The sequence below is a fragment of the Colletes latitarsis genome, chromosome 4 (assembly GCF_051014445.1).
Source record: "Colletes latitarsis isolate SP2378_abdomen chromosome 4, iyColLati1, whole genome shotgun sequence".
NCBI lineage: Eukaryota > Metazoa > Arthropoda > Insecta > Hymenoptera > Colletidae > Colletes > Colletes latitarsis.
In genome coordinates, this window is record NC_135137.1 from 42329853 (window position 1) to 42343628 (window position 13776).

Below are 13776 nucleotides of genomic sequence, written 5' to 3' on the forward strand. Positions count from 1 at the left end.
TTTAACGAATGAACCGTGCGAGGGTTTCTAACATTCTCGAGGATCGTTGTACGGTTAAAACGAAGCGTCGAGTTTCCGAACGGGGTTCGTGCCCGCGTAAAATTCGAGTCGCCGAAAAAATGCACGGTGGATTTCGAGGACGCGAGGTCTCTTTTCCCCTCCTTTGGGGAGGTGGTCGAGAGATAGGACGGGTCAGAGGCACGGGACGGATGGGGACGAGTCTCGTGGCTTCATCTCTTCCCGTAGGTTTCATGGTTTGTAAATATTACCTGCCGCGATACGTCTGCCGAGTTTATGCTTGGCTTGGTTGCCGCGTAACCGAGAGCCGTGTGATACGGGGTGGTAGCAAGCCTGGAAACGGACGGAAAGAGGGGCAAACGGGGGTGGGAAGCAGAGGCGAACTCACCGAGTTTTTACCCCATTCTGAAGTCTGAGTGCCTCGCTCCGCTGACTCTCGAAACGGGTTGCAGAGCCGGGCCCTACACACCACCACATTTTCCTTTACCCGCGCCCGCAACCACCCTCCGTCCGACCAACCCCTACGCCCGGTCCTCTCTCTTTACCCAGTACGGTTTCTCGTTCTGCATCCTCGCCGCCCACCCACTTTCAGGCCTGCTCTCTCGCCAACCTTTCAGCCGAGACCATCAACTTACGCGAAACGCTAGTTCACGGCCGGATCGGGACAGCCTCGAGATTTTGGATAAGATACCGCGACCCTTTTAAGGGTTCCCAACCCCCCGTATCATCGAGACACCCTGTCGGGTCGCAGATTTCTCTCGCGTCGATTAACGTGACAGGATCGTGCGGGCAGAACCATCGATCGCCAGACGAAATCGAACCTCGCGATCGGGGTGTGTCTTTCGTCCACGCCATCGGGGGTGAAATTAGGTTCGACGCGTTCCCCGAGACTACTAGAAATTTACTGAGTAGACCTGCCAAAGATTTTTACTTCCAACCTAGCCCAATACCAGACGATAAAAAGAAAATTATAAGTAAAGCTTGGAAATATTTTGTCGCTTCGTTGTAGGGTCGTATTTGGAAGTACGTAACTCAAATTCCAAGAGTATTGTTTAAATCATTGTCTAAACAATTTCCAAAGAGTTTGGGAGAAACCCTAGAGAAAACGTTCTTACTATCAAGAAGAGTCCACGAGCACCAGATCTTCTGCGACCCGAAAAAGATGAGAGGTCTGGGATATTACGGGTCTAATAATCCTCCAGGGGTGGCGTCGCCAAGGGATGGAAACGCTAATCCCGTCCACGAGCCTCGTATCTGAAGGTTATAGGCTTCCTTCCAGCCTCGGAAATCTACGATCAAAACGATGTCACCGTACTTCCATACTCTTTTGCTAACAGCATTTTCTAAAACCCGCTGCTTCGACAGTCGGATATCCGTTCTCGTCGATGTTTCGCCAGCGTTAGCTAATTATCGCGCACCTTTTCCCTCGTAAACAGCGGATGCGTTCTGCTTTCAATTTCCATTATGGCTTTTTCAGAGGGTAGGTTCGCCGGTTATCGAGATTTTTTTAATTAAGAGTGCCAGTCTCGCCTCGTTTGGACTCCTGGTTTTATTCCAGCATTCACCGGGCGCCGTGAAAGTCGATTCCATCGGAGACGGTATCAACATCTTGTAGTTATAGTCGCGCGGCCGGATTTAATCCCGCGGTGCCGCCCTCCATCTCGCCTTACACCCTCGCTGCGCCACTTAACAGCTTTTTTTTCGCCCATCCGAGCACGGAGACAATTAAATCGCGCCGACTGCCTTCGGGAAAGAATTCCGAGGACGCGATCGCGTCGAATCGACCCCCGGAATTAAGGGCACACGCCTCGCTGGAGACGCGAAATATTCATGGTCCTTCAAAAATCTATTGCTGCGGAATTTCTGCTTGCATGAATATACATTGTTCGCAGAGCGTACGAATGTTTTTGTTTTTGTCGACAATTTTTATCGAAACCGGCGGCCGTGCACGGGGGAAAAATATTTTTTCGTACAGGTCCTGCGTAAATCTGAAATTAACAGTCACAAAATCATTCTCTGTTTCCGTTTCTATTCGAACGTAGAGAAGACTCGAGACCTTCCTATTTCCATTCACTCGAAATAGTAAGTACAGAAGAACGTACGTTAATTCAGAAAGAAAAGATGTTTCTCGAAGTGGACGGATACGTAACTTGGGTGGAAAATTGTATTCGAGACACGTTCCGCGACAATATCGCGCGTTTGATCGAACGGAATGGCAAATACGCTCCGGTTGGTTGCTCAACATCGCGTTATGATAATTGTATCGATCGAAGAACGATTAGGAATTTATAGAGCTGTTTACTGGAAAGAATGCACGGCCGAGGTCAACATTCTTACGTGTCCCGGGTATATCTGCAACCGGAGAACGGACCGTATCGATTCGACGAAATAATTTAGTCTTCGTCGCTAAAACCGTGCCGCCACGAATCCAAATCCGTGTGTTTCGAGCGTCTTTATTTCCAAAGGGACGAACAGCGTTCCGCGCGACGTTACAGCAGAAATCGAGCTCAGCTTTCGGCAACGATGCAGCGTTTAACGTTATTACGTTTACCAAAGTTCGGTTATTAATAACCGCGTATCGCTGGCGGCTTCGAATAATATTGGAACAAAACGGGCGGCAATTAATTTCGAGCAGTCATAAATCCTTATCCGAGGGGAAGCCTATTGAAATTTCTGTACGGTAATGTTCATAATGGCGGGCAACTTTACGGACTGATAGAACTCGCGGGAGGTACAAAAGGGGAAATTATCCGTCTCTGAGGTATATATTCGGTTGTTCGGTTTGTAAGCCGATCTTTATACGATTACGCGTGTACGTAACGCGATACATAATATGTATTTACCCGCTGATCCGATATCTGTTGCCATCGCGCACGTTACATGCCCTATTAACGATAATACCATCATGGGCGCGTATTCACGGAGAAGAATCAAGTACAACCAAAGTTGCCACGCGTTCTCGTAAACTATTTCCCTTTATTTAGTTTCCGGGATATAGAAAAATAGAGTGGTCGACTCGTCGCGTATGTATTATTTGTAATATCGTTTCTCGCTTTCCTTCAAGATTGTATTGAAAACTCCATGTCCCGTTTTTAGTAACAATTAGATTTATTAACGATCTAGTCTCGGTATTATTAAATACTTTTAATTCACACAAGCATCGAGGATCGTACTTGTTGGACTTTGGTCGCCCAACGATCGTTCGTTTTTCCAAAATCCGCGAGAACAAATTTCCTCCTTGGTCATTAGCATACGAACTTTCCCGAACCGTAGTTTTTCCCCCGGACCAGGGAGTTCGCGACGCGGTGCGGTTTCAGCCTAACATTCTAGCGGCTGGTCGTTTGTGTGTTTCAGTGGTGAACCAGCGTTACGATCCGGAAGTGCAATGTCCCGGCGGTTTCCCTGGAAACAACGTACTTATGCGATGCAACGTTCCCAGTTTCGTTCGCGACCACGTCACCATCACGTCTTGGCTTCAGGAGCCGTCGTTCAACATCTATCCGTCCACGATGGGAGGTGAGCGAAGAGTTTGTATATATAGATCGCTTAATGACGCCTTGCAACGACGTCGCTCATAAATAAGAATGAGCAACGCGATCCTCGTCGCGCCCGCGGCGAACGAACCGTTTCCGTCGCGGATCCTTGAAATTTATTTACCCCATTCCGCGGCCACCGGGAGAGAGAGGATCTCGCGGCGAGAATCGCGTCTGCGGGGGAGATTTTCATTGAGAACGTTCGCTGCAGTCGGTTTCGAGGATCGTCCCGGGTGATATCGCGGCTCGTGGAAATAATCGAGTGGATCGGAACGAGGTCGAGATACTTACGTCTTGCGCAGATTACCGGTGGAGTCTCTCGATTTCCGCGCGGCGGACTCTATTTCGTTCGCGCGGAATTTCGCCCGGACTCGTTGAACGCCTCCTTCGACAGGTTTTTGTGTAAAATTCATGGTCGAACGACGCTTTGCAGGGGTCGTCGTGGAGGAGCGAGAAATAAAATATACGTATTTTTATCGGCGATATCGGTTGAAATTTCAATATTTTTTACCGAATCTTATTTTCAAACTTTGTACATTTGCGTAGAAGGGATCGACGAAGGCTATACTATGTGAAAATAAGTCGAGAATGTAGCGTACAATGTTTCGTAGAATGATTCCTGTGCGATCGAATATGATTTGCACGGCGCGTCTGACCATTGCTCGATATTTCCACTTGTTTCGGCCTTCCACTTGGATTTTCTTAAGCGAAGGGACTATTTGCAAACGAATGCAAGATAAAATTAAACGCGGCGATACGAGGTATAATCGCTGTACCCAAAGGCCGTGACTGTAATATTCCAAATTTACAGCAGTTGCCAACGTTGGCCACGTTAATAGACATAATTCACATTATTGGTCCCTTGGAAATTCTCCTTGGGTGAGAACAGTAGCGTCTGAGTATCGATAGTCTCTAAACTTTCATGTGACATCATCGATAATGTAATTACTGGACCACGTTTCTTTGATGGTACTTTAGCAAGTACAGTTTATTACAGCCTGTTTAACTTTAAGGGCGACTTTCCTCCCATCGTCGATAAAAAAAATACGTTTTCAATATTTTTGGTTACCCTACAATCGTACAGAGTTTCATTAAAATCTATACAGTATCGAAATATCGAAGAAAGAATGTATTTAATATGTGTACTGCCTCCCCAGAAAATGGAGTATAACGCGCTTCCGAGGGTAGAATCGATACGAAAGTATTTGCAAACGATCGAGACTATCGTTGGACCGAACGTATTGTTATAGTTCGCCGTTAGGCGCACTGCAGGCTCGTCCGTCACTGTGCAATAGGCAAAGTTTTCACCTGGTGGCGCCGTGAAACCATTAACGAGGCAAACTTCATTAATTATAGAGGAGTTCGATTAAGGCATGCATCGCGAAGCCGGTTTGAATATGCCCTCTAATAATCCCGACGGATTTGTTAATACACTCGTCGATCGGGGTAAGACGGTCGATAGCTGGGCCAAACTTTTCCCGTTCCATGCGCGGAGGTTCGAACGAATTCGCCCGACCGTTTGAATATTTATTATCGCAATTCGAGCCTCGGAATTTTCATAGAGCCCGCCGATTCGAATATAGATCCGTTGCAAATCGACCGCGCTACCAATTAAGCTATTCAAATTGACAACGGACCCACGCTCCGTAAATGTAATATTCGAAGCGATCAAATTACGTAATAATTTCATCATTTTCTCCTAATTATACTCGCTCTCGTTCGAATACAAAATTGAAAACTCGAGATACTTCGGTGTCGCTGCGCTTTATCCGTTTAAACGCAAATCGATTTAGTCGCTTTTAATTCCAACGGTTCGATCGATCTTGAAATCTTCATTCTGAAATACTTTTGTAATGTATTTCGTAGGTATATAATCGAAACATTTTTCGAGATTGCCAATTTATTCCCTCGTGGCTAACAGTATCGGAGGCGCAGAATTTTCCAATTGTACTCCGGTACGATTGATGCTCGACGTCTGTTCTCAGATGGGAAGTATCACATGCTTTCGAGCGGCGAGCTGATGATACTGAATATCACGCGGGAGGACGCGGACCAAACTTATCGGTGCAGGACGCATCATCGTCTGACGCAGGATACGGTCGTCAGCAGCAACGTTGGGAGGCTTCAATTGACTGGTGAGTGCATTAAAATCCACTTGGCGTGCTCCCTGCGGATAAGATAACACGCTTCCAGTTCGGTTCGCGATGTTCGGGCTTCATTCAAAATTCATAACGCGATCGAAGCACGCTTATTCCGCCTTCGAAGGTAATTAACGCTCGAACTGGGTGTCTGCGGGGTCACCACTTAAGGTCTACCGCTGAAACAATGACAACGTTGTCTTTTCATCGTGAAAATTCCCCTCCGTGGCTTAGAAAATTTTTTTTAGCTTCTTCCTTAAAGTCTTCACTGTCCCAGCATGGAAAGTAGATTTTTCCTTATGATGTAACTCTACGTTTTCTTGTTTGTCAAGCAAAGGTTGCACAATATCGAAGGAACCCTCGTCAACGAGTATTTTCACAGTGTTTAATGCTTGAACACGATTACTTAATCTGTAGCCTGTCATTCGAGCGAAAATTGTTTATGAACTTTACAATTTGCGATCGTTGCAAGTTTCCTCGAATTTTATGCTTGCTTCGGAATACATTTTATTAGAAATTCGTTTTTTGCCAGTCGCGAGACTTTTGAAAATAGTATGCTGTCGTCCGGAACCTGATAAGGGCATGTACCATCTTATGTGGACGCGTACGAGCTGATATGGCACGTGCATTATTCGATACGACCACATATTATTTCATGTGACCGTATGTTATCCGATATGGTGAAATAAAGATTTCCTTGTATCGCCAATTTTTTTGCTCGGCGATACACGAATGTATCATAATATTTTCCTGGCCACGCTATAAATCTTACAGTAACTGAAGAATTTCTTTTCCACATATTTTTACCGAACGAAGAAATGGTTAATAATATCTAGTTCGAGCATTAACATCTCTAAAGAAACATTGAACTTGCCCCCCGAAGGGGTAGTTCTGTTCGTCCTGCAGTTTAACGCCGGTGCAATCAGCTTGCACGCCAATCAGGGTTCGTGTCTCCTTTATTTTGCATTTATAATAACGCTTCGGATAAGGAGAAGGCGGCGTCCGGGTCCTTTAGCCACGGGCTCGGTGCACGTTCGTTTGAAGCCTCGCTTTTAACCCAGTTAATAAAGTTTTAATACGGAACGCGTAAGATTTCGCTATAAAAGCGACGGCGTTAATAAGAATATCGAAGGAATAACAGCTTCGTAACGTCCCGAGGGGTGGGGAAACGTTTCCTCTTCTACGGTTGGCTCTCGAACGAAAAGTTATTACACTCCGATACGATATTTACAAATTTCTCGCGAGGACCGTTGAATATTTATGAGCTACTTTCCGATAAGAGCGTCAGATGGTGGCGGGCCGGTAATTCCAGTCTCCCCGGCTTTCGAATCTGGGGGGTCTCCATCGAGGCTCGGTCGTCTCGTTTCCTATGCCCCGGTTTTCCTCCCCCCCGAGTGCGTGATTCCGTAATTGGACAACCGCTAGACGCTCGTGGCGTTTCCTCGACGCTCGGAGTTTTCGCCGTGGGATCGAAAAATCGAGTCGCTTCGATCGTTCCTCTATCCGATTTCTTGTTTTTCTCCCCTCCGCTGTTTCCCCCGGTCGAAGACGCTGTATCCGCGGTTATTAAATTTTTTCAATAACTAACGGCCAACGGGGACCGGGGGGAAGAAAAAAAAAATAGAAAAAAAGAAAAATAGAGGAAACAAGCACACCGAACGCCGCGGGATATTCGCCCGGGCAAGGAAAACGTGCAATTCTGTTCGGTCGGCGGCTCGTCGCACGCCCCTGGATACGTTCGATTTCAATTAAATGTTTGCTCTGGCCGCGGTCGAATCGCCGAACGGTCTGTCAATTATTATCGCGTTTCCGTCGGAAAAACGACGCCACGAGTCGCCGACGGCGAAGAAAGCACTGTCGACGATTCGAAAACACGCGCATTGTTATTTCCCTCCGATGCGTATCGGCTGTTATTTGCACGGTAGACATTTATAGCTCGTTGTTGGTGCGTTGCGCTTCCTACGATTTTTCGCAAGACGATTCGAACGATCGTTCGACACCATAAAATCTAGGTACCCCCAGTCCGTGTGAAATTACATTTTCCCAATTTATTCTAAACTCTCGAAACGCCGTCGAGAAAAAATATTTCGAGTAATTGTCTTCGATACTCCGCGAGCTAGAAATCGTTACGAACGATGTGCTTCGAAACTTCTGCTCAACTGGCGGCATTGATTGAGCCCTTTCTCGTTATCCGAATCAACGGATTCGGCGTATTTTTTTAAGTTTTCACCGGCGAGCCAAGGAAAACAAGGGAAAATATACGCGTGGCAAAACGGCAATTTTTTCGAGAGTTTGCATCCCGATTTTCGACGCTTGCCCGGAGTGCGTTCGCTGTAATGAATTTATAAACAGCGCTGATTTATACCGTGGCCATCGTAACTGTCAAGTATACGCACAATTAGTTTTAATCTTACCGTTCGAGCCATCGATTGAAACAGAACGATCGACTACGGGTTTAATTGGGCGTACGTGACGGTCATTTTTCCCCATTCGCGTTTTGTATTTTGCCGCGATACTCCGCTGGGTTCGAGGATTATTAAAAATATATCTGTAGCCTTTGTTTCGCTCGAAATTAAAACTGATCTAGTGTAATCGACGCACGAGTAACTTCGACGCATTCTCTAGTCATTTTAAATCAACCGTATCTTCGATATTCCTGCGTGCACCGAAACGTTTAGGTGGCCTCCGCCCCCGCGCGTTTCGTCGGCGAAAAGTACACGCGTCATAACGAGCGAGGACAAACATCGCGGTGGATATTACGGCGTACGTGGAAATCCGCGATAAACTCACTTTTCTCGGTGTGCGGGGTCGCGCGCGATTCGATATTACGCGTTACTTGCCGCGAATGACTGTCGATCGATCGATACGCCAAAGGTGGTGGTGAAACATACGTGAATAGAGAAAAAGTGCCACGGTCGGTGAACGAAGTTCAGCCCGGTTCATTAACGAACGCGATGCAATTAAAGGCCTCGTTCGAACGGCTCCGCGGCCACTTATTGCCGATAACGCGATGTTTTTCGGTGAATTATGCTCGTTGAATAACGAGGCTGGCCTTTTAATAGGTTCCACTACTCGTTCTACAGGGTTGTTCGCGTTAAACGATGTCGTGTATCCGGGAACACGGTAATTCATGGCGATTATTTGGAATGGGGCAACACGTTTTATTATCATTCGTACCTTTTATTGAAATTCTGTCGGTTTCGAGCTGCTCGAGAGCCTTTTACGCTCGAAACGTCAGTCGATACTTGTTCAACGCACCATCCGATGTCTAAGCCTGTTGGTAAATTTTTGTAATTAAAATATAGAAATCCGTAATCTTTAAACGCCTTGACTGAAATATCAAGCTCGAACGTTTAAGCTTGCAACGTAATACAGTTGCTGAAATTTGAAATGCGACCCAAAGTCGTAACCAGGTAGAAACAGGGTTAACAGGGTTAAACGTACTTGCACATACTCGGTTAGCGGGCCCATAATCATGTTTACGGCCGTCTCTGTAATGCTTGTAAAAATAAATCGAGTTACAGAGACGACAACGATGCTCGCAAATTTAATTAAGAGTTCGCGTAAGTATGTCGAAGTACGCAAGTTTCATTCTGTAATCTTAAAGTTCAAATACGTCTTAAGCTGGTGGCTTCTTTCGTAGAAGTATCGCGATGACTTCTTGCGAGGAAGAGAAATAATAAACGCAGAGACAAATAAGATGCGTCAAATGACCTAGAAAACGCGAAGTTCGTAGAACTGAAAACACACCTGTAAGATTAACTTTCTATATGACACGATACTTGGCTTAGGTTTTATCATAATTTGTCCTTCTCCTCCATATACAGGGAGTTCGGCCACTACTGGGAAAAATTTTAATGGGGGATTCTAGAGGCCCAAATAAGACGAAAATCAAGAATATCAATTTGTTGATGGAGGCTTCGTTAAGAAGTTATTAACGTTTAAAGTTCCGACCGTACTGAATTTTTTTCTCGAAACTGAGTAGGATTTCGGAGGTATGTCTGTTGACCAAAAATGATTGTAATTGACCCCTGCAACCAAAAATAATTTTTCCAGAATGATTTGAAAAATTTAAATTCAATTGTTAATAACTTTTTAACAAAGCCTCCATCAACAAATTAGTATTCTTGATTTTCGTCTTATTATGGCCTCTAGAATCCTTTATTAAAATTTTTCCCAGAGGTGGTCGAACACCCTGTATATTCGAATCTTTCAAGACTGGAAACAAGAATTAGTATCGCGCGATTGTTTGATCCTTCGAGTGTATGAAACAGCAGCGAAGGCGATAAAGGCTTAACTTTGTTTGTTCGAAGGAAGCATTCGAAAGCTTTCAGCGTGATGAAGTTGTTCACTTTTTTCTTAAATAAAGGCGAACGAAAAACGAAAGCTACGCGAGTACCGTGTTTCCGTCTCAAAACTGGCCAGCAAGACAAACTAATTACGTGGAGCTTCCGTTGTCCGACCTAACAGATCACTTTCCTTTCTTGTGTTCGCCATTGTGCATTTCGAGTTGAACAAAACCATCGACTATAGAAATTCGAAGGGATTTATTTTCCAGTTTCAAAACTAAACTCGATCGCGTACCGGTTTAATTTTTAATCAAAGACGCGTTCTAGAAGAAAGAACACCATTGCCTGTACTTTTTAAACGTATGTTCTAAATCGTAGCCGCGAATCGATCGTGATTTCCGGCGTCGAGGTTTGACAGTCTGTCGCGCGTATTCGAAATTAAACCGCGAAGGGTTAATGAGCCTTCGGGACGATCGGCGCCCGATCAAAGGAAAAATTCCCTTAGCTCGGTAATTGCCAGACTCCCGGCGACGAGACCCGCGATCGAGAGGCCGTCTGAAAAGGTTTCCCTGTCGTTTTGGTTGGTTAGCATCACTCGTTACCCGCGCGTTGCTCGCCGCGTAACGTCTGCTTTGGGGTTACGCGCGCGGATACAGGCTCGGCTCCGGGGCAGGGGGACGAAGAAAGGGAAAATATACACGCGGGAAGACGAAGAAGACGCGGAAGAAGAAGAAGAAGAAGAAGCGGGAAAGGGGAGAAATCTCCACTCGAGCTCGGCTAACTAATGATGCTTCTCTTCACATGCCACACCTACCCTCCAGATTCGCGTTGAAGCTTCAGACGTCCCTGTGCGATGCGTGAAAAAAAGAAAAAAAATGAGGAAAAAAGATGATGAAAAAAGAAAGTACCCCAAGACATTCTGCACGTTCTTCGCCGCCACTTTTCCTCCGTGCCGCGTTAATCCTCGACGTAGGAAGCGTCATAATTTATCGCTCGTTTCCTATCCGCTTTCGCCAATATTTCCCCTCCTTTCCCCGTCGTTTGCTTTTATTTTTCACCCTCTTCCTGGATCGACCGGTATATCGGGCTGTCACCCAGTCGATAAGTCCGCGCAGCCTGCCGGCGAATAATTAATACACCGTTGGCTTTAGCGTAAACGACGCCAGACGTGCAGACTACTCGTAACCCGATTCCCTTAACCCTCGAACTAGCGATTTTTCAACGAATTTCCAGCCCCGTTTCCGTGAAAACGATTTTCAAGCGTATCGGGACCGACGATGAATTTTAAAAAATTTATGGAAATAGAAGCGCGCCTTTAATCTGTATTGTAGCTTGGAAATTTCGAGCTTCGAAATGCAAGAGGCAGAGGAACTCGAGCATTCTCCAATCTACGGGATGCAAAAAATTCACAGGAAAATACAATTAGGTAGCAGATACGACTCGCGATACCGCGACGCTGCTGCATTTTTAATAGCTGCTCCGTTACATGCTAGAATTATTATATAAGTTTAATCAGCGTTATTACAGCGGCCCAGCGATTATTACGTGCGCGAGATATAGGAATCGTTCCGGGGGCGGTGAAATACAGGCAGGTATTTGAATATATTAACAAACATGTATTCATGAAAACGAATTAGATACTGGGCAACGAAACAAGTACAATTTCATATTTCGCTACCCCTCGTGATATTTACGATTCCGTTCCCTGCTGTGTTCTCCAGCCTCTCGAAACAATTATTCACGGCAAGCCAGAAGCATCTGCTCTTTAAAATCTTTCAAATTCCATTAATCTTTGATATTTCAACTAACAACGTTGCAGTGAAATCTGAAACTCCACTGAGTAAACGCTTTCACCTACGATTAGCGATTTTGTTTGTTCGTCCACGAATGTGGCGGGTCACAGATTATTAAATTTCACAAATTAGATATGGTTGGTAGGTTTTTGGGTACTTTGGTGTTCCGAATAACCGTTTCAAATTTGTATCGATAAGCCAACAACGAGTCAGGGAGGACGTTGCGCGAAAATTTGGACGCATTTCGGGACGCTGAACGGGCAGGGCTGTTTATAGTTGGCGCATCAGGCAGAAATTCTCGCGTTCATGGAATACGTATTCGCGGGTAATCGTTTATCGCGAGATACGTGTAACCGGGTAATATTTACCTACCGCGGCGCGCGAAACGGAAGACAACCGTTGCGCAGCGTGCACATCCCAAAATTCGCGTTACAGGAATTGTTTAGAATTCCTATGTAGCAGACCGAGTAAACACTTGGTTTACGGCAATCGCGCGCGCAGTTGTTGTCTAAATACAGATTATCTCTAACGGGATTGCAAATTATTATTAGCTCGTGCGGAGCACGCGATTCCTGATACGGTGTTTCGCGTGCAAGCACGACCGTAATTGTTAGCTTTACCTACACCAACCGAAGATTTGTTTACGGTAACCGGTTTCTCGTTCGGCCGTGAACATCCCCGGAGCAGTTCAACCACTCCACCCCCTGCATCGTTAGACGCGCTATGTTTTTCCAAAAGTTTCGACGAAGCGTGCTCCGTCGCTAAAACTTGACGATAAATTTCGTCGAGCGTTTCTTCGAGCCTTGTTGATCCTTCCGCGGTTTAAAAACACGATTCGAAGCGAAACGATAAATTGTTCGTTCCCGACAAAAGCGATTGTACGTAGCAGAAAACATTCTTATCGTAGAATAAATAAAATACGACGGGGAATTCTACTGTGCTCGCTTTTAATTGAAAATTGCGGAGTATCGGTCGAATCGATTTCGACGATCAGCGGGGAGAACCGAACGTATAGGATTTTATTAGTTTCATTCGGAATCGCGGGAAATTAAAACGCAGTCCAGGTGGTATCGCCAGTGTCTGGGAAACGATTCGACGCGTTTACATAGCAATTCTTGTAAGTGCATCATGCCAGTCCGCGTGACCAAGCATTTTTCACTTCGCAGGGAAACACGGGATCCGTTAATTTCGAAACTTCCCCGTTAATTTCGCGAACGCTTTGTCTTCTTCCACTTTCTCGATTCTCCGTCGTTGTGTCTGGTATCGTCGAAATTTTCTCGTCGGACGTTTCCATAAACGCGGATTTCTCTACGATATTTAACTCCAAACTATGACCATCGGCGCGTCATGGTTGCAAGGTTCGCGAAATTCGAAGGGATATTATTATTACATGAAACAAAGTCGCGAAGATGGTTGGCCAGGTCCTCCTCGACTTGCAAAAGATCGACTCGTGCTCCCGGTTTCAATTCTTCCAGCCACTTTAGCCCCGCCGCGGTCGTAACGAAGCCAGGTCACCCGTCGAGCGGGTTATGAATTTATGCTAAGCACACTTACATACTTATTAAGTTAATAACGAAGTTTGGGGGGGAGGGCAAGGGAACGTTTGCATATTCCGCGGCTCGTCCGAGGGCGCGCGACCACCTCTCGTAGCTCGCGTTCGGAATACATCAAATTAACCGAGAGCCTCGATGTAGAGTGGTTTTCGCGAGTAATGAGCAAACTTTTCGGAATTATCCGCAGCCCGGGCGCGAAAATTTTCAAATCGGCGCGAACTTCGGACCAGTTGTACCCGTTACGCGCTCGCGAGTGGTTTTTCCGGTAGTCGCGGATCGCGCGGTCGCGAAATAATTTCGTCGGAATCGCGTCCACCCTGTCCGTTTCGGATTACATCGTTCCGAACTTCGGTCTTCGCGGGACATTTTGAACGCGGGACTCGTTGCAATTTAAATTATCAGCAACGGAGAAATTAATCGCGTCGAGCTTGGTTCTAAAAAGCAAATATTTC

The 13776-nt window shown here is 45.8% G+C and overlaps 1 protein-coding gene across 5 annotated transcripts in view; it reads left to right on the plus strand.

Moving 5' to 3' along the window:
- The window catches only part of LOC143341237 (cell adhesion molecule Dscam2), a 176226-nt gene that overhangs the window by 80223 nt on the left and 82227 nt on the right, over window positions 1–13776 (plus strand). For all 5 annotated transcript variants that reach the window (XM_076763992.1, XM_076763989.1, XM_076763993.1 and 2 more), the window contains exons 3-4: window positions 3373–3534; window positions 5537–5686. In XM_076763992.1, coding sequence (XP_076620107.1) covers window positions 3373–3534; window positions 5537–5686 — 312 coding nt within the window. The remainder of the gene's footprint in view (window positions 1–3372; window positions 3535–5536; window positions 5687–13776) is intronic.